The sequence below is a fragment of the Giraffa tippelskirchi genome, chromosome 1, assembly GCF_054371585.1.
Source record: "Giraffa tippelskirchi isolate mGirTip1 chromosome 1, T2T-mGirTip1v1.2.pri, whole genome shotgun sequence".
Taxonomy (NCBI): domain Eukaryota; kingdom Metazoa; phylum Chordata; class Mammalia; order Artiodactyla; family Giraffidae; genus Giraffa; species Giraffa tippelskirchi.
Window position 1 is genome coordinate 52,231,363 of NC_137275.1, and position 27,874 is coordinate 52,259,236.

Consider the following 27,874-nt stretch of genomic DNA (forward strand, 5'->3'; position numbering starts at 1 on the left):
ATTGTGAGAATGATGCTGCCTGCTCTTATTTCCATATCTATTCAGACCACTACTCTTTTCCTGATCTAGCCAGGAAAGTTTTTCTTCCTCGTCCCTAGCTCTCCATGCCAAGTAGAGAACCATATGCAATGTTAAATCTTTGTTGTGGTAAAAGGATGTAAGAGTTATCAAGTCCCAACAGAGAAGGAGAATTAGAATGACTGTATAACTTATGATATATGTTCATTTGTCATTACATCGCAAATGTCATGTTACTGGCCACCAAATGCTACATTCTCTCAAAGGCTATACATAAATTCTCCCACTGCCAAACAACACAACAGTTTTCAGTCTTGGAGAGCTAAGGTACCCTCAGTGCTTTTAATCTTCAAAATCAGGTCCCAGTCGAATAAGAAAACAATTCTGTGTGAGCAGGGGGAAATGACCCAAAATGAAGAACTCATCCCTTCCAGCCCTAGTTCCTACTTATGTGAAATATGGATTAGGTCACAAATGAGATTATATTCAGCACCAAGCCCCACAGGCATGTGATGATTAAAGTTAAAGGAGTCCAGAAACATCTCAAGTTGAGAAGTAAGGCTGAGTTGGGTTGAAATTTCCAACCCCTCCTTAAAGGCCTGGCAACTTGTTCCAGATCACAACTGAAACCAAGTTGAAGCAACATCTGTTTCTCCAGTAAGTATTTGGCATTGCAGAGAATAACTACAGATTACAACAGATAAATATTGTTGTGGGTGGAGAGGCAAAGGTCAGGAGGGGAACTAAGAAAATTCAAATCATCTACCTGCTAACAAAGCCCTGTAACTTAACAAATACCATCATGGGCACTGGGGGTGGGGGACAGCGGGAGAAAGAGGAAAAAGAAGTGAGGAAGCAGGAAGGAAAATAAATGGGGGACTTATTCTTTTTCTAGAGGGCATTGACACAACTTCAATGAACAAAACACTGCTATACTGGAGATGACTATTCAGACAACTACCATTTGTATAACGATTTAATGTTGGATTGTCTTCAAGAGGAGGAGAACTGAGCATTCTGCTTGGAGTCTAATAACAAAGAGTTTAAAGGCATTAAACTTAAATAGTCAACATAATATTGAGGAATAATTTCTAAGCCTTTTTGGACTATCAGGGTCATCTTATCAGTAGATGTTACTGGTTCTCCTCTGAAGCCTCAATCTCTCTTAGCACAAGTTAGAATAACACACAGTACCTACTTAACTTTGAGACCAGGTATCTGGCATTCATAAGGTAAGACAATAGAATGAGATGGGTAGATAACGGAATTCTATTTTTTACACTAGAAAATCAGGGTTCTAAAGATTTTCTTTCAAACTCAACTGCAGTTGTTGTTAACAATAGGAACAACAGTAATAGCAATAACAGTAGCATTAATAAAGATAGCACTGGTGATGGTGGTAGTATTCTCATAGTAATGGTAGTAGTGATATTAATAGCAGTAGTGATATCATGGCAATAATAACAATAACTTTTACTTATGCAGCACTTCCTAAGAGCCGGGTACTAGTCTAAGCATCTTAAATGTTATTAACTTATTTCCATCCTCACAGCACTCCTTTCAGATAGGTAATCTATTATTAGTACCCCTGTTTTACAGCCACTTTCAACAATATCTCTGTTATTTTTGTTGCTGTTAATGACTAGAGCTAGCTTTCAAAGAAACGATTTAGAACCAAAAGGAGAGGAAACACAGCCTTGTCCAATTGCACACAGCTAGAAGGCAATATACCTAGGATGCTAACCTAGGCTGCCTAGCCCCAAAGCCTGACCTCTAACCACCGTGCTGCACTTGCTGCTGCTTTGCTTAGGAAGATCTGCTAGAAAAGGAATGTGCAAGGAATTTAGACCCCTGCCTGCTGGCAGCCAGAGTTAATGCTTGAAGTTTGCTGTTTCCTTCAGGAGTCTCCCCAATGCCACATTAAGACACGTAGCCTGCTCCGACAGCTACAAAAAGTCACTGGAAGTGTTAGGGAACTATTCCCACTTCCCACCCCTCCCCCGGGCCTATGACCTCCATCGAGGCCTTCACCTTTGCCAGCCAAGGCAGAGGCTAGGGGTGGGGTGAGGTTGGGGCATGGTTCCCAGGCCACCGTTTCCTGCCCAGTAACACAGCCCTCAAATAGCCAAGGCTGCAGGCCGAGAAATTCCTCACTAACAAGTTATCTCCTAGAGCTTGTTCCCTGAGCCTTTATTAAGAATGAACAGTTTTCAAGCCAACGCTTGACTTAAGGAAGACCAGGGACTGAAGAGAAGAGACAAGCTGCAAAGTTTGTTTATTAACCTGCTACACCCAAGGGAACATTTTTTTAAAAGGGTGAAATTCCTGACTACTCAAAAGGAAAAAAAAAAAGCCTGTGGGAAATTTAATCACCAGCTGAACAAAAGTGAAAAACAAAGCCCTACCAATGAGGATGTTGCCAGAGACAATGGGGCCCCTAAAGGAGATGCAATTGTCTCGAGATAACAGTCCCCCTGGGAATTCAGCTCACACTAAGTACTACATTATTGCTATATTAGCTGAGGAATCTTTGTTCACTGGGCAACTGGGCACAGAACCATCTGTTACTGCCGCTGGGTTGCCCCCGCTTTGCAGACAGGGCATTTACATTTCAAGAGGAACCTCCCGGAAGGAAGAAGGGCGGTCTCTACCTCTCTGGAGCAAACACCTTTTTATACAGCCTGGGAGGGGAAGCTCCCCTTTCCTTGAAACCCAACTCCGCGATTGAAAGGAGATAGGCCGCTTCAATAATGCACATGCACAGAGCCACGGCTGCTTCATCCTAAAGCCACGCACTGCCCGCTGTGGCTTTCACATTCTTGAGCTGGTAGATCTGGTAAAGCATCAAGAACAATGCTCAACTGTCTATAGGGCCCAATGGGGCTCAGCTTTCTTAAGAAAGCCCTTCTTTTAAAAAAAAAAAAAAATCTATGGAACCAGGACAAAAGCAGATATTCTGCACTGCATAATATTTAGCTTGAAATATACCACCACTTAAAAACAGACTGTGACCTGGGCGGAAAATGTTTTAGATCATGACCTAGGTGAGGGGCTATAGTACTATATGGGCTTCCCTGGTGGCTCGGTGGTAAAGAATTCATCTGCTGATGCAGCGCAGGTTCGATCCCTGGGTCAGGAAGATTCCCTGGAGAAGGAAATGACAACCCACTCCAGTATTCTTGTCTGGGAAATCCCATGGACAGAGGAGCCTGGCGGGCTAGAGTCCATGGGGTTGCAAAGAGATGGATAACAACATAGTACTACCATATACCTAGTTCAAAATTCATGGAGGTGTGCACTTAAGAAGTATACACTCTCCTGTGTGTAACTATACCAAAATACATTTTTTTTCAAGTACAGTATGTCCATGTTACAATTAAGGAAATTGGGGATAAACCACTTGCTTTCAAGAATTGTCAAGTGCTCTGCTCTTATCCCTCCCTTCATCACCATCCACATCAAAAATCTCTCCTGAGAATTTTAAAGTTCAAGAACATGAAAAACACAATTCTCCAACTCTCAACCAAGCCAGTGACTACAGATGCTTCCTGGATGTCCTATGAACCCAAGTATGAAGCACAGAGAAAGCACCTGTCACAGGCCAAGCCGTGCCAGCCACATATCACAGACAAAAGTCACAGTCTTTTTCTCATCTGGTCATGAGCCATCAAATTGTGAGAGACATGATTGGGGCTTATAGCAACAGTGCTTTGAGTTTATTCTTCTGTTTTTGTTTGTTTGTTTTAACCCTATTTTTAAATAGATCTTTCTAAACTCTGCCTAACACTCTTGCTTTCTTGAAGCAGGTTAACCTGGTAAGGTGCAGGCCTCTGGCTGGAGCATTAGAGCAGCATTAAGTGGTTTCCCCAGGCAGTTCGGCAGATTTCAATCTGTACAACAGCATCCAGACGTGCGGTGCTACAGGGGGGTGTCTCTAAGTGACCATCTGAGTAATAACAGGCTTCACCATTACCGGATCGTGACTTAGCGGTACATTTCTTTCTTTGAACTACCAGAGAGGGTGAGCTGCCCGTCCCTGAGGAAAACAGGGTCAAATTAGCCTCCCACTAAGCTTCAAGAAAGCCTGCCTGCCGAAACAGAGGCTCGGTGCATGGATCACAGGGGGTCACCTTTACCCCCTCGCGCCCTCCAAGCGTCCTAAGCCTCGCAGACACGGCATTTCGGGAGCGCGGGGCCACCACGCTGCGTCTACAGATAGACATCGAGAATCAGGATCGCCCAGCGAGCGCTTCCTGGACTGAGCCAGCCGAGAGCTCCAGTGATTTCCCTGGCCTGCCACCGAGCCATTTCAGAAGTGAAATATGCCAACGGGGCCGGGAACCGGCACCTCTGGGATGGAGAGGGGACTGCCAATGGATGGGCAACGTCTATGCGGATGGTGCATTCGCAGGTGGGTCTTGCAGGCTCCAGGGCCTCTGTGCTGTGCCAGCCTCACACCTGACCCGCTGCCAGGAATACAACCACAGGCTCCGGTGGGTGTGCGATTCCGTGAGACATTAACAACTCCGCTCCGGAAAGATGGGGAGGGGGGCTCGAGGCGGAGGTAGGACGGGGAGCAGGACCCCCGAAATGCGACGCCCACAAGGACTCCGGGGGCTCCCGCTTGATGCGCCTCTGCGGCGCTTCTGCTCGCACTGCGCTTCCCCGGGCAGCGCCTGGAAGCGGCAGGAGCTGAGATTTGCGAGACTGGCGGGCAGGAGGGATGGAAGCGCAGGGCAACGCTTCCCGCCCCCGACACGCACAGCTAGACCGCAGTGTCCTCTCTATGCGCCCACCCTCCCCCGAGACTCCAGCGCCAAAGCGTCCGGGGGTCGCAGCTCGCTCGAGGCCCTGCCGGCTGACCGGGAGCAGCCGGCAAAAGAAAGCGGGGGATGGGGGAGTGGAGGAGGCGAGACCCGACCTGTCGTCCCGGTGTGTGCGGGTCGGAGGCTCCGGGCTGCCCCTGCCAGGCCGCCCGCCCGCTCGCCGCGGGGTACCTACCTCGATCCACTTCTGCGCCTCGGAGAAGGCGGGCTCGGGGGGCGGCTCGGGCTGCAGGGGCTGGAGAGCTTCCAGACCGAGAACGGGACAAGCCATTTGCGAAGCCCCGCTTCCACGCGAGCGCCGGGCCGCCGGGATGAGGACGGCCGCCGCCGCCGCCGCCGCCGCAGGAGCGCGCTCCCCGCCCCTTCCCGCCGGCCCGCCCGCTCTCCTCCCCGGCCTGCCCCGCCCCCGCGCGGCGCAGGTCCCGGAGGAGCGCCGCGCTGCCGCCGACCACGCCGCCGCAGCTGTTGCCCGCGCGGCCCGGCTCGGCCGCGCTGTGTGTCCCCGCGGGAGCGAGCGCCGAGGCGCCGAGAGCTCCCTCTCCACCCCACCCCACCCCCACCTCCTCTGCGGGCTCCGCACCACCCCCTCCTGGGCGGCGGTGTCGGCCACCGACTAAAAATAACCGAGAGGGAGCAATGAGTGTCTCCCTCCCCTGCCCGCGACGCGACTCAGAGAGGGATTCGGCCAGCCGCCCCGCACGTCCCCGCGCCCCGCCGGCTGCGGAGGGGCCAGCAAGTCGGGCGGCACCTGGGAGACGCGCGGCCAGAGCGGCGCACGCGTCCCGGGGGAGCCCGCGCTGCAGCAGCCGGGCAGTGGCCGCCCGCACCTGCCGCACCCCGCGCCACCCCAGCTACGGAAGTGGGGGGCAAGAGGGGCAGCCCTCCGACCAGGTGTCTGGGATGTTCAGTCACCTGATCTTTCTGTAAGATAGAGAAGATAAACGACCCTTTATAAACCTTTGTCTCTCCAGGCAAGCTACCTGTGTTGATTGATTTAACTCATCTTTATTGTACACCTATTATGTGTTGGGACCACAAAGATGAAAAAAGGGAAGGGAGGGGAGAGGTGGTGAGGGGAAGAACTGGGAAGTCTTAGCGCTCAAAATAATTACGTTCTACAGGAAATGGGATAAAAAAGAAGATAATAGTGGAGCGTGATACATGCTAAACAGATAAAAGAGAAGATAAACTATGACCTGGGAAGAGGGTATTGCTAACTTCAGATTGCCCCTCCACCTTCACCCGGGAGGCTGACCTGTGGGTCCAGGCTCTGATAATGGGAGGGAAGGCAGGAGGTCAGCAGGCTGGAGGAGAGGGCCGTGGGGATGTTTTAGTTACCTCTTACTGCAGAAGCTTACGGGATTGGCTGCTCTGCTCCACTCTGAGGAAGGTTGCAAGGCGGGGGGCCCTCCTTGAGTTCTCTGACGGTCCTCTGTCTCCTCTTGTTGCACCTCACTTCCCCAGGCCCACTTCCCCATCTCATTCTGGTGTCTGGCCTGCCCACTCCCCGATAATCGTCTCTTTTACTTATTTAGCTGCGTGGGGGTCTTAGTTCCAACAGGCAAGATCTTCGATCTTCGTTGGGGGCATATGAGCTTTTTAGTTGCAGTATATGGGATCTAGTTCCCTGACTAGGGATGGAACCCTGGCCCCTTGCATTTGGAGCACAGAGTCTTGGCCACTGGACCACCAGGGAAGTCCCTAAAGGTCTCAAACTCTTCTCAGCCACCTTTATTTGAGCATGCCTTCTGTTTTGCATGAGAACCTGACTGATGACCAAGGAAGGTTTTCCTGTCAAGATGACATGATGAGGTGACATGAATGAGAAAGATGTTAGCCATGCAAAAAACTGGAGAAACAGTTCCAGATAGGTGCAAAGGCCTTCAGATAGAAATAAGTTTGGTGGAGGTCATAGGCCCACAGAAGACCAGTGTGACTGGAGTGTGTTGAGGAAAGAATCAGGCGGAAAAAACAGCATGGGAGAGACGGGTGAGAAGCATGGTGTCAGACCACAGCGGACAGAGCAAGAAGTCCATGGGTGTCTCAGCAGCTAAGTGTCTTCCCTGTTCAGAGCCCAAGTTTCCTCTTTGTCCAATTCTGCTGCCGTAATAGGGGGATGGAACAAAAAAGCAGACCTGAAATTCCACTGTTACTGGCTTTGGAGTCAGACAGGCTTCAGTTTATTTACTTTTAGAACACTTATATGGTGCTTGAATTGTGCCAGGCACTGTTTTAAGTGCATTACAAATAATTGACTAATTCATTCCCTATTCCAACCCTGTGAGATAGACTATTACCATTCCTAGGAAAAAACCAGGGGACAGAGAGGGGTGCCGCACAGCTGGTGAGCAGTGAAGCCCTGATTCAAGCCCAGACAGCCTGGCGCCAGATCTACTCTTAACTGCACACCAAGCGGCCTTACCAGTCCGAGTCCAGGCTCTGCTGCTTACAATACGTGCCTCAGTTTCCTCATCTCAAATGAGGTTGACATGGCAACATTTCAGCAAATCATTGTGAGGAGCAAACAAGAGTTCTGAATGTGAAAGAACCAAAACCGTGCCCGGCATATAATTAGTGCTCAGCACAAGCCAGCTGACCAGAAAGAACAGGAGGGAGGAGAAATTATAAAAAAGAGTGAAGAGGGCAAGCAGAGGAAAAGGGTTAGTAAAATACAGTCAGAAGGTGACCTTGTCTCCATGAAGAAACATAGTGAAGTGAATAATTCAGAAAATGATCCAGCACACTGATACGAAATGCCACTTTAGACAGATGCCACTGCGTGGAGTGACTAGGAGTTGGGAAAGCCCACTGACTCAAATGACATAGCTGAATCCATGGGAAACAAGCATTAGGAGTAAATCACAATATCTCTGAAGTATCTGCTATCAAAATTGGTATTCAAACTAAAGCATATTTTTTTTTCTTTCAGTGAAAATACTTTTAAAGTCTCTTAAGGTTTATAATCACAAAGTAACATTTGTTTTTCCTGAACTATATTACCAATAACAAAGTCACATAAGTTACCAAAGGACTTTAAGGACTTAAAACCATAATAGAATTCAAACCTAGTTCCATTATCAATAATACTCACAAATCATTGCTAAGCACCTACTATGTGTAAGAGATTGTACTAGCATCAAATGAATCCACAAAGGGATTTCATTTCTGTACAGTCTATTTTTCATATATAAAAATAATATGTGCCAGTTGGAAAAAAAATCTGAAAAATGTAATGAAGAAAACTAATCTGGAAGAAACCCTACAATTCAGAAATCATTGCCACTATTTTGGGGATGTGAAGCAACAGTTGATCAGAAAAAAAAAAACAAACTGTAAGACAATATACTGTATAATAAATGCCAAATGAGGGATATAAGGTATTTGAAGAGCATGGATTTTTGGTGGGGGAACAGATTTCTTAAAGTATCATTCACATACCATACAATCCACCCACTTAAAGTGTATAGTTCAATGTTTTTTAGGTATATTCACATAGTTGTGCAACTATCACCACATTAATTTTGGAGCATTTTAATCCCTCCAAAAAGAAACTGCATACCCTTTAGCAGTCATAATCCTAAACTCCCATGCTCCCAAGACCTGGCAACCACTAATCCACTTTCTGTACCTATAATATTGATTATTCTGGAAATTCCAAATAAATGGAATCATACAATATGTGGTCCTTTGTGTGTGGCTTCTTTCACTTGGCAGAATGTTTTCAGGGTTCATCCATGTGGCAGCATATATCAGTACTTCATTCCTTTATGTGGACAAATATTAGGTTGATGAAAAAGTAATTGGGGTTTCAGACCATGAATTTTAAATCATTATAACTAGGCTCAAACACATCTTTATTAATCAAAATAGGAATGATTACAATCAACACATTTTTACCAACAAGAAATAAGTTATTTTATTCCCATAGCGTAAAAAGTTCGTGTTTCAGGATTCCATGAACTCTTGGAAAGCATTTTCTGCCTCCTGCTGGTTGTGGAAGCATTTTCCCTGCAAAAAGTTGCTGAGATGCTTGAAGTAGTGATAGTCAGTTGACAAGAAGTCAGGTGAATATGGCAGATGAGGCAAAACTTCATCGCCCAATTCGTTCAACTTTTGCTGCATTGGTTGTGTGACACCAGGTTAGTCGTTGTCATGGAAAAGAATAGGGCTCTTTCTGTTGACCAAGGCTGGCTGCAAGCATTGAAGTTTTTGGTGCATCTTTTCAATTTGCTGAGCATACTTCTCAGATTTAATGGTTTTGCCAGGATTCAGAAAGCTGTAGAGGATCAGATGGGTAGTATACCACCAGTGACCTTGACCTTTTTTTGGTGCAAGTTTGGCTTTGGGAAGTGCTTTGGAGCTTCTTCTTGGTCCAACCACTAAGCTGGTGGTCACCAGTTGTATAAAATACACTTTTTGTCACACATCACAATCTGATCATGAAATGGTTTGTTGTTGTTGTTGCATAGAATAAGAGAAGATGACACTTCAAAATGATGATTTTTTTTTTTGATTTGCAGTCAGCTCATGAGGCAGCCACTTATCAAGCTTTTTCACCTTTCCAGTTTACTTCAAATGCCAAACAACCATGGAATGGTCAATGTTGAGTTCTTCGACAACTTTTCATGTAGTTGCAAGAGGATCAGCTTGGATGATCCGCTCAATTAATTGGTCATTGTCAACTTCCCATGGCTGACCACTACGCTCCTCATCTTCAAAGCTCTCATCTCCTTGGCAAGACTTTTGGAACTACCACTGCACTATACATTTGTTAGCAGTTGCTGGGGCCAGATGCGTTGTTGATGTTGCAAGTTGTATCCGCTGCTTAATGACCTATTTCGAACTTGAATAAAAAGATAGCTCAAATTTGCTTTTTGTCTAACATCATCTCCATAGTCTAAAATAAATATAAAATAAACAGCAAGTAATGTCATTAGCAAAAAAACATAATGTGTGAAAGTGAAAGTAGCTCAGTCGTGTCTGACTGTTTGGGACCCCATGGACTATACAGTCCATGGAATTCTCCAGGCCAGAATACTGGAGTGGGTGGCCTTTCCCTTCTCCAGGGGATCTTTCCAAGGGATCTTCCCAGGGATCGAACCCAGGTCTCCCACATTGCAGGTGAATTCTTTACCAGCTGAGCCACAAGGGAAGTCCATAATGCAAGAAATGCACATGAAAATTATGTCTAACATAATCACATTTAGTTAAGAAAGTATTACAATGTCAAACAGCAAAGTTCAACAATGCAAAACCGCAATTACTTTTGCACCAACATAATACTATGCCATTGTATGGCTATACCATATTTTGTATATCCATTCATCAGTTGATAGGCCCTTGGGTTGTTTCCAGACTTTGGTTATTATGAATAATGCTTCTATAAACATTCATGTACAAGTTTTTGTGTGGACATATGTTTTCATTTCTCTTGGGCATATGCCAGGAAGCAGAATTGCTGGGTTATTTGATAACTCTGTTTTTAAACTTTTTGGTAAACTACTGACTGTTTTCCAAAGTAGCTGCACCATTTTACATTCCCACAAGAAGTGTAAAAAAGGGTTCCACTTTTTCTACCTCCTTGCCAACACTTGTCATTTTCCAACTTTTTGATTACAGAGACTCTAGAGGGTGTGAAGTGGTATCTCACTGTGGTTTTAATTTGCACTTCCCTGATGACTAATGATGTTAAGCATCTTTTCTTGTACATAATGGCCATTTGGACATCTTCTCAGAAGAAATGTATATTCAGATCTTTGTCCTTTTGTACATTGAGTCATTTCTCTTTTTACTATTGAGTTATGAATTCTTTATATATTTTAAGTAGGAGCTCCTTATTAACTATATGATTTGCAAATATTTTCTCCCATTCTGTGTGTTAACGTTTCACTTTCTTGAAGCTGTCCTTATAAGCACAAAATTTTTTTTAATTTTGACAAAGGCCAATGCATCTTTTTTTTCTCTTTGGTTGGTTGTGCTTTTAGTGTCATATCTAAGAAGCATTGCCTAATCCAAGGTCACAAAGATTTATGCCTGTGTTTTCTTCTAATAGTTTTATAGTCATCATTCTTACATTTAGATACTTAATCCATTTTTAGTTATTCTTTGTAAGAGCATGGGTTTTGAGGTTGAACTTAGTACGACAGTCTGGGTCTTCTGAGAAGCAGACACTAAGATGGAATTAAAAGTGCAAGTATTTTATTAGGGAAATGACTGAGAGAAAATGATAGAAAAGCAGTCAGAGCACAATACAAGTCTGACCTGAGAGAAGAGAGGGAAAGGAAGGTCAGGTAGAAGCACTGTGGTACCTGCCTTTCAGCAAGGCCATCGGAAGATCCATGAACCAAAGTCAGCTTCCAAAAGAGCCATGGGTGTCCCAGAACAAGCCTGCCTTAGAGTCCCTGCTGTATCCCTCCTGAATTTAGTAACTGGCTGGGGGCAGCCCAGTGGGAAGTGCTGTTCAATGCTAATGTGGCAGTGGACTTCAGAGCACAGCAACTGGGGCCCTTGGTCAGCTTAGCTCCCTGAAGAGCACATTGCATAGATGCCACATGTTACATAAGTGAAAATGCTATTTAACTTCCTGGAGTCTCAGCTTTCTTGATAAAACATCTGTTTCTTTGCTTAGCACTTAGTAACCAGGGGTTAATAATAGCTTTGATAACACTGTGTATTAAAAAATACACCTATAAATATAAGCACGCTTGCATATTCAGTCACTTCAGCCATGTTCCACTCTGTGACCCTATGGACTGTAGTCTGCCAGGTTCCTCTGTCCATAGGATCCTCCAGGCAAGTATACTGGAGTGGGTTGCCATTTCCTATTTCTTACTAATATATACAATGTGATCAATCAACTGGACAAAGACTAACTCTAAATTTCATTGTGAATAATACTTTGAACTATGGTTGGTGGTAAATAAATGTACTAAACATCTCATCCTCCAAGATCTGACCTTTTGATGACTTTCTTAGCCACCATGTTAAAACTAGTCATCTTTTCTTTTGTGTTCCCATTACGTAGTGATTCTCAACATAACAAAGTAGATATGAGAATCTTTATGAAGGCTTTTGAAAAATAGCCCAAATTCATCATAGTTTGATTTTGAAAGCCATTTAAAAATAATGTGAATAACAATTTTAGTTTTCCAGATTATGACAGGCTAACTTTCTCACTCATTATAAAACTCATATAAATGCCACACAAAATATTTTTTTAATTTTTTACATGAATGGTTGAGCTCGAAAGAAATTCTCAGGGATGCAAAATGGAGAAGAAACAGAAAACTAGAGCAGTGAGCTTGTGAATTAGCTCTCAACTGTTCTGTGGAGAGACCTAGTAACTGTGGTTTCCAGTGGTTGCTAGACTAGTCTAGTGGGTTGCTAGACTCAGAATCCTAGGGCTGGGGTTTTACTCCTATATTTCCAGGCCCTGGACCTATGCTATGTAAAAAAAATGAAACTGAGCAGCAACACATACATTCACACACACACACACACACACACACACACACACACACACACACGTGCAATACTCCTACAGAGAAAATACAGACCAGAAAATATTCCACCACTACCATCTCCATAGAAGGAGACAATAAGGAAGCTCCTTTTTCTTGACCTCGTCTCTGGGTGGGAGGTGGGTGAACCTCTCCTGAGAATGTGTAAACAAAGGCCTGATCCACTTTTTGGACAACTTACACATGATCTGTGACCTCCCATGCTTAGAAATTAACTTAGAATTAGGTCTAGGACCTCTTGGGTACCTAGAAGATGCAAATGTAAAATCCTTTCAGAAGATATGCCCACCTTCTAAGGCTCACAGGATCCCCCAGACAAACTCTGCTGAAATGGAGTTTACCATCTAAAAGTACAAAATGCATGCAAAAACCATGCAATCTAAACAAAACTCAAGAGACTCACTAAAGAACTGATTAGGCTCCCCAGAACAACTAGAAAAATAAGCAGCAGCAGCAACAACTAGAAAAATATAGTTGTAAATGTAAAACTCAAAAGATGTGTTACAGTACAGATTAGACACAGTGAAAAGAGAATTTGTGAACTAGAAGATGGATCTTTAGGGGAATTCCCTGGTGGTCCAGCAGTTTAGACTCTGTGCTTCCAATGCAGGGGACACAGATTCAGTCCCTGGTTGGGGAACTAAATCCCACATGCCTCGAGGCAGCTTAGCCAAAAAAAAAAAAGTATAGAAGAAGAATCTTTAGAAATTACACGGAATGAAAAGCATAGAAAATAGGAAAAGGTGCTAAGAGAATATGAATATTCCATAAAACAGTTCCTAGAAGAACAGAATGGAGGAGAGCCAAAAGAGAATGGCTATAATCTTATAGAAGTAATGAAGTACATGAATCATCAGACCCAGAAAGCATAATGTGTCCAGGATAAAGTAATATATTTCTTTTATAAATACATTATTTAATAATGATGGAAAAACACTGAAATAGCTGCTTCTTTATACCTCCGCATAGCTCTACACATATAATATTGTCCTGTGGTTTAGATGTATTGTAGGAATCAGCTTTTTGAAACTGCCACTGTTGTGGCTTAGTATCAAGTGAGTGCTGAATAAATGAATGAATGACAATGGATTAATGTAATCTAGGACAAATAGTTTAAACCAATCCATAGTGAAGTCAAATACTTTTCTAACATGTTCTTTTTTAATCTTTCAGGTGCATTTGTTTCACAAAATTTTAAGGAGATGTCATAAGAGAAATGTGAGTAAAAAATTACAGTAACCTAAAAAAAAAAATTACAGTAACCTAACACTTCTGAACTATTGATTTTCTAGGTACTGGATAACTCTCTAAAATCTGGGGTCATGACATCCTTCAAATCTAAACTTTTTCATTTCTTTTAAAGTTTCTTCCCTTCCATTTTCTTCTTCGAGGACTTTTGTTGGAGTTGCTTCTCTTAGTGGTCCTCCATGTCTCATCTTTTCTCTTGTATTTTCCATCTCTTTGTCTTTGTGATTGATGTTCTGGGTGACTTCCTACCTTTTTTCTCATTTTTCTATTGAATTTTTAACTTTAGTAAAGATAATTTTATCACTAAGAGTTTACTTGTGTTGAACATTGCTTTCTTTTAGCAAAATATTCTTGTTTGTGGCTATATTAATATCTTAAACATGAATATATTAGAAATTAAATTTGTCTTCTGGGGTGATGGAAATGTTTTGCATCTTCATGGGTGGTGGTTATAAAGTTATATAAACAGAGGTGAATGAGCTAAACACTTCAGATTTGTACATTCTACTCTGTAAATTTTGCCTTTAAAAATAAAATGATTTAAATACTCTTCCAATTGACAGTTCTCATTAACAATTTTACCATCTACATTCCTGTGGTCATTATGTATTGAGTTTTATATTACTTTTGTCATCAGTATTTCATGTTGATTCAGCTGGAAATTTTAATCATAGAGATTCTGATAATGCTATATTTAAAACAATAAGCAACAAGGACTACTATATAGCACATGGAACTCTGCTCAATGTTATGGGGCAGTCTGGATGGGAGGGGAGTTTGGGGGAAAATAGATACATGCATATGTATGGCAGCGTCCCTTCACTGCTCACCTGAAACTATCACAACATTGTTAATTGGCTGCAACCCAATACAAAATTAAAAAGGTTTTTTAAAAAAAGAATAAAGGTATGGAAGTCTCTGTTCTCATAAAAAAAAAAAAAAAAAAAAGGAAAAATATACAGTGTAGGGGCTTCCCCAGTGGCTCAGTGGTAAAGAATCCATCTGCCAATGCAGGAGACATGGGTTTGATCCCTGATCCAGGAAAATCCCACATGGCAGGGAGCAACTAAGCCCAAGAGCCACAACTACTGAGCCTGTGCTCTAAAGCCCACAAGCCACAACTACTGAAGCCCTTGCACCCTAGAGCCCGTGCTCCACAGGAGAAGCCATAGCAATGAGAAGCCTGAGCACCGTAGCTAGAGAGTAGCCCCACTTGCTGCAACCAGAAAAAAGCCCACACAGCAACAAAGACCCAGCACAGCCAAAAATAAACAAATAAAATAATAACAACTCTTTAAAAAAATGTACAATGTGTTATCATTGTATATGCTCCATTAGCAAAACTATTTCTGATAGGTTAGAACTTCCAGTTTGACTAGAAGTCATTGAGAACCAAATCCTCCATCTATAACTTTATGAGTCTGATGATGGAGAGAATTTTCCACAGACTAACTCCTGGCTCCATTTCCATCTTGTTTCTCCCCCACACCCACATACCAGGGTTCCAGGCATCGCGGGACATGTCATCTCTCTCTCAATCCCTTTGTATCACGATGCTGAGTGACTGGCATAGTGGGCAACGGAGATATTACTGGAAGTTGTCCCTATATCAGAACAACTGCCACCAACATAAACATACCCCATTAAATCCATATTTAGTGTATCCCCAACTCAACTGCTCCTTACCCAGATCCCCAAATACCTGCAGCCATTTCCTTAGCACTCAGTGGAGGGGAAGTCTATGTGGAAAGTGACACAAGCCCTAACTATTGCAGTTAAAATCTCTTTTATAAATGTTACAAAAATATATGACCATGTAAACATTCTGAAGCCTCACCTCAGGGTCTTGGAAGAGGCCGATGTGAAGAAGGGAACACAAAGCTTAAACTCCCTCAGCCTCCCAGTTAATCCAACTCTGGATGTGAAACAGGCGGAAGTGAAATGAACTCTCTTCAGTCATTAATTCCAAAACGCATAGTACTCTCCAGAGTTACTTATTCCTCACATATTTTTTTTTTATATAAATTTATTTATTTTAGTTGGGGGCTAATTACTTTACAATATTGTAATAGTTTTTGCCATACATTGACATGAATCAGCCATGGGTTTACATGTGTTCCCCTTCCTGGACCCCCCACCCACCTCCCTCCCCATCCCATCCCTCTGGGTCATCCCATTGCCCCGGCCCTGAGCCCTTGTCTCATGCATCGAACATGGAATGGTGTTCTGTTTCACATACAATAATATACATGTTTCAATGCTATTCTCCCAGAACGTCCCACCCTCACCTTCTCCCTCAGAGTCCATAAAATTGTTCCATGCATCTGTGTCTCTTATTCTGTTAACTGAGTGCCTGGAAGTTCAGGCAAAATACGTATTAATGATATCTTTTATCCCTAAAAGAAAACATTGACAGAAAAATCACATTGATCTGAACATCTATTCTTTATAGGAAATGAAATTGAAACAGTGATTTCTGCTTGTCATGGGCTCACTTAGTAAAGAATATAGTTTTTGTGCAGGAGAATGCTAAAGCTTATTAATGATTTTCAGATTTCGACAGTTAAATCCTTACACTGTCTTTCTCATATCTGATTCTCACAGACACTTAAGTGTATTTAAGCATGTACCTGAGTATCATTTATAATCCTGTTATTAACTAAAGTTAAAGCACTTTAGGAGGGAATACTAAACATCTCTGCAGAGAATGGTCGAATAGTACAGTCCTTTCTAAAACTGTGCTGATGGGAAGCCTGTTTCCTATTCAGTTCAAATGCCAGGCAGTATGGCTGCTTCCTCTGTTCCCATGGAAACCTCAGCCTTGCTGAAGTTCAAGTTAATTTCTTACTGCCATCTGCCTGTTGAGCTACAGGGCTTTCTCTAGCTAATATCATGCAGAGGCCTGTTAGGAAAATGAAGTTTACTTAGGAACTCCCTGGGCTGTTCCAACAGGAGGTCAAGATTGAAAACAGATCCAGCTGAACCTCAGTGCAGCATTCGCTAAAGGATGAAAGGAGTTAAAATATACTGTGTGAGGTTTTATTTAAAAATTAACCTATGTTTAATACCAATTGACTAGATGGGACATTAAAGAGTTCACTTTACATTGGACCAAGTTTGTGTCATGATTTTTCATCCCTTTAAACTCTAAAATTGCCACATTTCTATGTGCTTCTTGAAAATGTTGATGACATCTCAAATCAAAGGATACAGACTGGTGACCGGTGAATCAGCTCTGGCCTGCAGACATGGTTTTTTGGCTCACACAGTGTTTTAAAACAATGCTTGAGTTAGTTGCCAAATTCTAGAAATTAGGGAGCCTCATGAGAGGGGAAAAAAAAAGTCCTCAGGATTTCCAACTTCTCTTTAAAAAACCTATAAGATGTGGCTGACTCTGCATTCCTGCATGGTCAAAGCCAAAGCGCAGTAATGGCTGCCCTGGGAAGGATGTGGCTCTCCCACTTGTCACAGTCCCTGTCCCTGCTTCCCCTTTCACACTTGCCTGCTTCATTCATTGGTAGTAGCTGTCTGGCCTCTACGACATTTGCATTCACAATTCCTGCCTTAAATTCATGTAGTGCTCACTTCCTAACCCAATCATGTACTGGTTCACAGAACACAGTATTTTTATCAGCCTAACACGTAGGGTGGGCTTCCCTGGAGGCCCAGTGGTAAAAAAGCTGCCTGTCAATGCAGGACACGCAGGTTTGATCCCTGAATCCTGAAGGTCCCTGGATTGGGAAGATCCCCTGAAGAAGGAAACGGCAACCATTCCAGTATTCTTGCCTGGGAAATTCCATGGACAGAGGAACCTGGCAGGCTACAGTCCATGGGTCAGAAAGAGTCTGACATGACTCAGCGACTAAACAACAACACATAGGGTATCGAATAATCAATCCTTTTCACTCATCAATGATATCAGTCCCTTTTGTTTGCTTCTCTAGCAGAAATTACTTGATTTAAATAGTTTGCAATGCTGCCCATCAAGTATCAAGAAGAAGACTGTTCTCTACCAAAGAATGGTTATTAGTAATAATCAGCTGTATTTGTTGTTTGCTTACTAAGTGGCATCACTGTACTTTATAGAAATTCCATACAGAGTCATTATAATATTCTGTTTTACAGATGAGAGAACTGAGGTTTAGAAGGATCAATAATTTGCCCAAAGTCATAACAGCTAATAAATAATAAATTCCAGCTTCACTCAGTTCTTTCTGATTCTAGAGTCTGCACATTAAACCACTATGGTTTATTTATCCTCATTTTAGGTAAATATATTCACCAAGAGTTTCAATTATTCCTGTATTTCTAAATCTGTTTTTAGAATATGTTCAGAATGGAAAAAAAAAATTCTGTGACACAATCCCTTTTCTTCTAGGAATATAGAATTTCAATGAGAAAGCATCATTGTTTTAGCAGGTTTTATTGCCTACTCTCCTGGAGAAGGGCATGGCAGCCCACTCCAGTGTTCTTGCCTGGAGAATCCCCATGGACAGAGGAGCCTGGCGGGCTGCAGTCCAAGGGGTCGCAAAGAGTCAGACATGACTGAGAGACTAAGCACATTGCTACACTGCCCATAAACAAATAAATATGCAATAATAAATGTTATTTATTATTATATGTTTAACATATAGCATATGTTAAACATATAACATATGTTAAACATATAGCATATGTATAGTGTACATATATGTTAAACACATAGCATAATATATGTTTCTTAGAGGGAAATAGAAAGACCTGTGATAATGCATATCATTGAAACAAGGGATAGCCAGAAGAAAAAGTATGCACAAAGACATTTGGAAGTACATGAGAGTATGATGCTTTGGGAAAATTGAAAGGAGTTGGCCTGAGCAAAGAATAAGAAGAGGCATTTCATAAAAGGATGAGTACAACTGGCCAGTAACATGATGGGATAACACTCTGAAATATGCCCAGGTGTTTTTTTAATTTTTTTAATTTTATATTGGAGTATAGCCGATTAATAATGTTGTGATAGTTTCAAATGGACAGCAAAGGGACTCAGCCATACTTTTCCATGTATCTATTCTCCCTCAAACTCCCCTCCCATCCAGCTTGCCACACACCATTAAGCAGAGTTCCCTGTGCTGTACATTAGGTCATTATGATTATCCATTTTAAATATTGCAGTGTGTACATGTCCATCTCAAACTCCCTAACTATCCCTTCCCCTCATCTTTCTCCCCCTGGTAACCATAAGTTCTTTCTCTAAGTCTGTGAATCTATTTCTGCTTTATAAATAGTTAATTTGTTTCAGTTCTTTTTAGATTCCCCCTATAAGGGATAGCATATGATGTCTCTCTCTGTCTAGCAGGTGTTTTTAAGTGGGTATTTTACTTTCTCCCTTTCCCCTTCTTTCCCAGCATCTCAGCAGCTCAGAGTTCCATACTGACAGCCTCAGGGAAGTGGTGGTGTGACTAGGCAGGCAGATGGAGCCTCCAACAGCCTCATGATCCCTCTCACATGCCAGCTTGTCACAGGGCAGCACAATGCCTGTGTCCCAAAGGGGGCCTCAGAAATGGCGGAGTGGGGTGTCAGAACTGAAATCTCCTCCTGCATGGGAGTAAGGGACACCTTGACATCTTTTTGTCTGATCCCACAGGGACTGATGACCAAAGACTAAGTAGAAAGATAGCAGTCTCATCCCAACAGATACGAAAGAGGAGAAGTGGCATCCCCAGTCAGCTGGATACTCTCAAAACTCACGCCAATACTCATACCTAACATCTTCACACTTAGTCTCCTGGAGTTCAACTGTGATCCCAGGGAAAAGTGTGTGGACTAAGTTCCCGTCTGCCCAGTGGAATGAGGCCCCAGAGACTGAGCAAATAGGCTGAGCACAGAAAAATAAAGAAGCAGTGCCTTCTGCACACCTGAACTGAGAAACGATGGTCATAACATTTTTTAGAAATCAGTAATAATCACAGAAACACAGATTATAATAAAATTCCACTTGCTTTGCCTATCAGATTCACAAACGCTAAATAGGTTGATAGTTACTTTTGTCAGATTGTAGGGGGACAGACATTCTCTCTGGTGAGAGAGTAAAACCAATATAAACACTCTTGACATGGGTATTTTAGCACCACGGAACCATTGTAAGGAAATCACTGGACATGCACTCAATGCATAAAGAAGACTCATTTCAGTGTTGCTTGTGATAGTGAATAATTGTGACATATCCAATAAAAGCAGAGTTATTAAGTAAATTATAATAAATTATTATAGTGGGACAACACATAGCCATTAATATAATTGAGATAGTTCTCTACTTACTGACATATCCGATGCTTATAATATATAGTTAGAGAGAAAAGCAAGTTTTCAAATAATGTGTATATTATGATCAAATTCTTATAACTATAAACTTTTACTTGCATAGAAAAAAATCTGTGAGGATACGCACCAATGTGTTAACAATGACAATCTTTGATTGATGTGATTATGGGTCATTTAAATTTCATTTCCATTTGACTTCTCTGTGTCTTCTAATTGTTTTGAAATGGATATGAATTTCTCTTGTTACTATTTTCTTAATGCTATTTCAAAAAAGAAAGCTGAGGAGGATGATCACGGATAAAAGATAAGGGTGAGAAATGAAGAAGCTCCCAGGGATCAGATCAAGAGATCAAAGACCGGCATTTGTTCTGCCTTATACATCACATAGACATTTTTTTTCCAACATCTCAGTAAACAACATAACTATAAAAATGGCTGAGCCATTTCTCTCAACAGGCACCGAGAGACCTTGATAATTAATACTAGAGCCAATATCTTAACATTTTTATTATGGAAATGGTTAAATACAGATAATTTATTTTCCCTTGACTACATTGCCTAGGCAACAAAATATAGAGTGGCATGTCTTTAAGGTGATAATTATCTGCTCTCCATCCAATAACCACAATTATTATTTGGACTTCTGGTTCTCCTACTTTTATTCAGAGCTAGCCCAATAGGACCCCATGGACTCCCAACAAAAAGGTAGTGATTTTTCAAGCAGCACCTGTTCCCCTGCTGGTCCTCTTCTCCCTGGAAACAAGGTGCGTTACACCTCCTCCAGGTGATTCAAATATGTCTCCCCCAGCTGCTCCGTCCAATCTGTACTATTCTGTTGTAACTTGTCACATCCTTTTTCTTGGTTAACGTTTGCACTGCTTTCCTACGACTGCTGTAGCAAATTACCACAAATGTGGGGCCTTACAACAATGAGAATTTATTCTTTCACAATTCTGGAGGCCTGAAGCTGAAAATCAAGATATCAGGAAGGCACTCTCCCTCTGAGAGCCTAGGCAAGAATCTTCCCTTGTCTCTACCTTCTTAGGGGTTCCTATTACTCCTTGGTTGGTGGCAGCACAACTCCAGCCTCTGCTTCATCTTCACATGCCTCTCTCTCTCTCATTTATCTTAAATGAGCATCTGTCAACAGATTTAAGACCCACCCTGAATCCAGCATGCTCTCACCAACACTTCATTGCCTCTGTGAATAACCTTTTTCCTAATAAGGCCATATTCACAGGTACTAAAGGGTAGGATTTGAACATACTTGGCGGGGGTTGGGGGGAGGGTGCGCACAATGCAACCCAGTGGGCTTCCCAGGTGGCGCAAGTAGTTAAAAAAAAACATGCCAGCCAATGCAGAAGACATAAGAGACGTGGGTTCGATTCCTGGGTCAGGAAGATGCCCTGGAAGAGGGAATGGCAACCCGCTCCAGTATTCTTGCCTGGAGAATCCCATTGTCAGAGGACCCTGGCGGGCTATAGTCCATGGGGTCGCAAAGAGTCCATGGGGTTGCAAAGAGTTGGACATGGCTGTAGTGACTTAGCACAGGCAAAAGCAATGCACCCAGTATGATGTCATACCTATATATGCTCTTCTTTTTAGATAAGGAGCTAACTATCATTACAGCTAACATTTATTGAGAACTTTTTCAAGCATTATGTTTAGCATTTTACCAGCATTATCTCAATTAAGTTACAAAATATCTTTCCCCTATCCCACTCCTCCAATCCCCATATACAACACAAAATCCAGTTTCCATTACTTTGCCTTCTGGTAAGAAGAGTCGCATTTCAAAATTCCTGTCAAGGAATAAAGCAACAGCTTTCACAAGTGAGGAAGAGTTGCTGCCCCTGGACAGTCACCAGTGTGACGTGTTTGGCCACTTTCTGAAGCTGTGCAGCTAGACTTAAACATCATTCTAATGCCAATGTGATCTGCAAAACTTAATATCTGATACTAGCCCGAAGAATTGATGCTTTTGAACTGTGGTGTGGAGAAGACTCTTGAGAGTCCCTTGGACTGCAAGGAGATCCAACCAGTCCATCCTAAAGGAAATCAGTCCTGAATATTCATTGGAAGGACTGATGCTGAAGCTGAAACTCCAGTACTTTGACCACCTGCTGTGAAGAACTGACTCATTTGAAAAGACCCTGATGCTGGGAAAGATTGAAGGCGGGAGGAGAAGGGGACAACAGAGGATGAGGTGGTTGGATGGCATCACCAGCTCAATGGACAGGAGTTTGAGTAAACTCCAGGAGTTGGTGATGGACAGGGAGGCCTGGCATGCTGCAGTCCATGGGGTCACAAAGAGTCAAACACAACTGAGCAATTGAACTGAACCGAACTGAGGCTCTTTTTAGGACTAATAATCTCTATCTACTTCTCAATATATTTCAAGTGAGTGTGTCAAACTACAACATCATAATGCATACTGTTTTCCAAAATTTTGTTTTGAAAAATTTCAAACACACACCAGAATTGAAAGAATTTTACAACACCCATACACTCACTACCTAAAAGATACACTGACATTTTACTGTTCTTGCTTTGTTCTGTAATTAGGCAACCATCTATGTGATCTATCTTTGAATCCATCTTATTTTTTCTCCCCGGTACTTTAGCATGCACATCATTGAATCAGAGCAGAACACAGGGTCTTCAATGGCAGGCAGATCCCTTAAAAAAAAAACAAAGGTAAGAGGTTAGCTGAGCATACCCAGTTACTTCTTCCAGTGAACCAGTGAAGTTGCTCAGTTGAGTCCGACTCTTTGCAACCCCATGGACTATAGCCTACCAGGCTCCTCCATCCATGGGATTTTCCAGGCAAGTATACTGGAGTGGGTTGCCATTTCCTTCTCCAGGGGATCTTCCAGACCCAGGGATCAAACCCAGGTCTCGCGCATTACAGGCAAACACTTTACCGTCTGAACCACCAGGGAAGCCCCAGTTTCTTCTTCCATGCTGCCAGTTAAACCAGGTCCCCCTTTTGCTGTGAGCAACAGTTAGAAGTGGCAAGAGAGGCCAAGGCTGTGATAGTAGGGATTTCTCTCCACATGGAAACAGAATGAATGGGAAATAAATTCCCTTACAAAGAGTACACTGAGTGATTTAGTGGATGGGCATCTTCAGTAGCATCCAAATAATAAACACATCAGTCTTCCTCTTTTTTTACCTTCTTATTTTCCACAATGGCTCAGAGGTAAAAAAATCTGCCTGCAACGCAGGAGATGCAGGTTTGATTCTTGTAGGGAAGATCCCCTGGAGAAGGAAATGGCAACCCACTCCAGTATTCTTGCCTGGGAAGTCCCGTGGACAAAGAAGCCTGGAGGGCTCCATAATGTTCATAAGGTTGCAAGAGTCGGACATGATAGAGTGACTCAGCACACACGCACCCAATAGCTGATTAACAATGTTGTGATAGTTTCTGGTGAACAGTGAAGGGATTCAGCCGTACATATACATGTATTCATTCACCCCCAAACTCCCCTCCCATTCAAGCTGCCACATAACATTGAGTAGAGTTTCCTGTGTTATACAGTAGGTCCTTGTTGGTTATCCATTTCAAATATAACAGTGTGTACATCCCAAACTCCCTAACTATCCTTCCCCCAACCCTGCACTCCACAACTATAAGTTCATTCTCTTTCTGTGAGCCTGTTTGTGTTTTGTAAATAAGTTCATTGGTATCATTTCTTTTTAGATTCCAAGTATAAAGGATATATGATGTTTCTCTTTCTCAACACAACGGTCTTCTGATATTCCTAACCCTAATACCTTGCAGCAATTTGGACTTCAGTAACTCTAGTGTCTTCCATTTCTCACAGTTCTCCTGTGACTACATCCATTTCTGTTTCTCTCCATTTTTATTTGCCTGTCACTCTCATTCTCTCACACTCCAAGAGCTCTCCAGGCAAAGAGGTTTATGGCGGCCCATGGTGATGGACTTTACATCCCGAAAGAATCATTTATTTTTAGCTCCAAGCTAAAAAATTTCAGGAAAGGGCTGAAATTGGTCCAGATTGGATCACATGTCTATTTTGGACCAAGCACTGGGGCCAAGAGGTTGTGTGTCAACCCCTGTGTTCAAGGGATAAAGTCTACTACAGAAAGAAGTTAGGGATGCTGGGCCTCACTAGAAACACATAGGAATTCCAACATCCTAACTCTAATTTAACTCTTTTACCCCAATGGCCACTCTGCCCATAAACTTTATTAAAAGTTGAAACTCCTGTGATGTTATAATGAGAAAATCTCTTTAGCAAACATTTTTTATATTGTCACTTTGGTAGGGGGGCAGTGGTTGTTTTTAAGGATTTGTTTCAACTGACTGATTAGTGAAAAATTAATATGCTTTCATATCAAAGAATATTAATAGTTTTATATTCAGATCGATCTTGAAACTTTTTATTCTTAAAATTTTCATTGAGTAAAATTAAAAACTTTAAGGAAGGATTCAAATGTCTAAAGAACTTGGTATGAAGGGGAGAATAAACTGTTTAACTTCTGTTTAACCTTCTCTAGAATGTTTATTTAAACATTCTGCCAATGTTGATATGATTCACCCAAGAATGTAACCCAGGTTATGTACAGTTAGATATAATTTATTTACAGATCTGCAGAATTTTGGTTACAAACTTTCAGAAAATAAACTGAATGTACAACTGCTTTAATCAAATAGGGTCAACATGTAAAAGTAAGAACAAAACTGATACAATTTCAACCCTTAACAACAACTTTGTTTTTCCAGCTCAGCGATTTGACCAGTAGCCAAAGAGATATCAGAACAAATAACACAAGTATAGTGTCTCATATCAAAATCTCACACATTTCTCTAACTTTAGTATCAATAATCTATTCTACAAAATCAAACCAACCAAAAAACCCATTTTGGGGGGTGGGGGGTGGGAGGCTCAAGAAAAAGAGGATATATACATACTTATGGCTAATTTGTGTTGTTGTACAGCAGAAACCAACACAACATTGTAAAGCAATTATCCTCCAATTAAAAATAAATAATAAAATAAAACTTTCTCTTTCCCAAGGCGGGGATAAAACATTTTCTTTTCCAAAATCTACAATCTTCTTTTATGAAGTGTTAACAGAACTAAAATTTTAGGGCTCCTTATCTTTCCCAGCACATGGGTTTTAAAACCTCAAATACTTTTTTGTACATTTTTTTCAAAGTATGAGGACTCAGTCCTACAAGGAGTTGGAACTTGGGTAAAAATGTACTCTCAAATCCAATTAAAGAAAGAAATGAACTATCAAATGGCTCCACTGTAAGATAGCTTCAGATATTCAGTTTAGAGTTATTTCGGAGATGCTGAATAAATTCTGACTTGATTCTAAACCAAACGCTGGGACTTCCCTGGTGGTCCAGGGGTTAAGAATTCACACTTCCACTGCAGTGAGCACAGGTTTGATTCCTGGTTGTCCCTGGGAACTAAGATCCCACATGCCCCACAGCATGTCCAATAAATAAGTTAAAAAATAGAAAATCCTTCTTTCTTTTTTAAAAAAAAATGCCCTGGGGACTCCCCAGTTGATTTCCAGAGTCCTCCATAGCACTGTGGTGAGACCCTTTCCTGGACTCTTTCCATGCAAGCTCTGCTCCTGCTTTGCAGACCGCCTATCTGCCAGGGGAAACTGCCTATCAGTCCAAAAGGCCTGGGTGGGGTTTCACCACAACTGAGCTAGACTGCGTCTATGGATCCTTTAGAAGAGAAGATAGATGAATTGAACAGTTGAAACATAACAGGAAAGCAGTTTCTCCAGGTTCCTGTACCAGGAAATAGCTTCTAGTGCCAGGACTCTAACTCCAATGCCAAGACCACAATCATGGAGGTTGACGTTCTGTATTTAATTCCACTGCTACTAAAGAAATAATGCTTTGCAAAAAGCCATGATGTCTACAGGGCATCCTGTTCGGCATAGAGCCTTGAACAAACACAGAAACCTTTGTCCCTGCTTCTATCAAATGGTGGACAAAGACTACCAGTCTTAATTCTCTTCCTCTTCTCATCCTCTCAATAAATCCTTTTTTAAAAAATGGAAAATTAAAAGTAATACATTAGAACATTGGAACCACTGTGCCAGACTAGAAGGCAAGCCATTCAGTCCAATATTTTGGTTTTTTAAGAGTGAAGATGGACCATTTTAAGGAATAGTGTTGTTGCCCTTCATGATCTAAACCCAAAACGTATTGCTGGGTCTCAAATATCTCTAATTGCCCTTAATTACAGCCTACAAATCCTCATAGACCTAACTCAGGCATATAACACTTACACCTTTGACCCAGACAGATTATCATGGATCACACATAGTCATCACGCAGCATTTGAAGAGCTAACTCCTGAAGTTTCGGCTTCTTTTACTTCCTCCTCTTCAATTCTCCTTGAACATCCTTCAACTTTTTTTTTTGGCTTAACCTTTTCTTGGACTGATGATTGCCTCTTCTGGTTTCTAACCCAAAGTTCTATTTCTTGCGTTGGAAACACTTATGTCCCTCAGATAGTTCTTTATCACAAACTTGATGCTGGGAGCCACATTATATATTTACATCACCACTTCACCCAGGCAAGTCACACAGAGTATGACCGCCTACCTTCGAGACATTCTCTTTGGTGGGTAATGCATTCCCCATGGTAGGTGCCCCTCCCCTTTATATTGTAGCACTTTTCCTCGTTCACAGCAAACCACTTGGTTCAAGCATCTAAGCCTATAGTTTCCAATGTGGTATTATAATCAAGTGAGACATTTTAAAGACCTACCTATACCTGTGTCTCACCCCCAGAGTCTAGCTTAATGAATGGAGGTTGCAACAGGGATTCTTCAAAGGTTCCAAAGTTGAGAATTCTTAGATTTGGAGCATACATTTCAGTTCAAGGCAACTTAACCTTCTCCACATCTGTCTTTACTGACTGAAAAATTTAAATCTTTTTAGTATGACTTCTTTCAGAATTCTTCTATTCTCTTGATTATTTTAACTGCTGCTCTCAAGTCACTAAAGTTTGTGATGTTAATTTGGACAGGTGAAAAGAATAATTGATACCACCTGCAAGTCACAGCAGCAAGAAGCCAAGTGGATGGAAACAATCATATTGTAAGCTTCTCAAAGAAAGGGACATGACTTATCCATCTTTGTATTTCCACAGCATCCACCACGGTACTTTGATCAAAGTATGTGCCTAATACATATTTAGGAGGGAAAGTAGGATAACCTGTATATAGAATCTGCTTCCAATTTTTGAAATATCTGTAATGTGTATGATGTGCATGTAGTTGGAAAATACATCATTTGGTGGGGAGCAACCAAAATTTTTTCAATTGGCTCACTTTTTTAGCAGATATATTGGGGTATAAATCACATACCATACAATTGACCCTTTTAAAGTGTACAATTCAATGATTTCTCGTATATTCAGAGGGTTATGTAACCAACACCACAATCAATTTTAAAACATTCATCACCTTCAAAAGGAACCCCAGCCCTATTAGCAGTCACTCCCCATTCCTCTTCAATCCCTTCCCCTCAGACCTAGGCAACCACTAATACACTTTATGTCTCTATAGATTTTCCTGTTTGGGACATTCATATAAATGGAATCAGACAATACTTGGTTTTATATGTCAAGCTTTTTTCACTTTGTATAATGCTTCCAAGTTTCATTCATGTTGCAGCATGCAACAGCACACCATTTGTTTTTATTGCTAGATAATATTCTGTTGTATGAATATAAAGTATTTTATTTATCCATTCATCAGCTGATGGCATTTTTTATTTTCACTATTGGCTATTAAGAATAATGCTGGTATGAACATTTATTTTTGTATGGACCTACATTTTTACTTCTCTTGGGTGCACACACAGGAGAATTGCTGGGTCATATGGTAACTCTACATTTAACCTTTTGAGAAACTGCAAAATTGTTTTTTCAAATCGGCTGCTCCATTTCA

General features: G+C 41.8%; 1 protein-coding gene and 1 long non-coding RNA gene across 21 annotated transcripts in view; one reads left to right on the top strand and one right to left on the bottom strand.

Moving 5' to 3' along the window:
• LIMCH1 (LIM and calponin homology domains 1) overlaps nucleotides 1–23,536 on the bottom strand; it is a 385,789-nt gene extending 362,253 nt beyond the window's left edge. For 19 of the 20 annotated variants that reach the window (XM_081591084.1, XM_081591077.1, XM_081591066.1 and 16 more), the window contains exon 1: nucleotides 5,020–5,185. In XM_081591084.1, coding sequence (XP_081447210.1) covers nucleotides 5,020–5,115 — 96 coding nt within the window. In that variant the 5' untranslated portion in view covers nucleotides 5,116–5,185. Of the gene's footprint in view, nucleotides 1–5,019; nucleotides 5,186–23,516 lie in introns of those variants that run through there. The other variant, XM_081591125.1, reaches the window with a different exon arrangement.
• On the top strand, nucleotides 1–27,678 carry LOC145545928 (uncharacterized). Its single transcript, XR_014082340.1, has 3 exons — nucleotides 1–675; nucleotides 13,538–13,582; nucleotides 26,950–27,678. It is a non-coding gene; the product is annotated as an uncharacterized LOC145545928 (long non-coding RNA).
• Nucleotides 27,679–27,874: the final 196 nt, after the last annotated feature.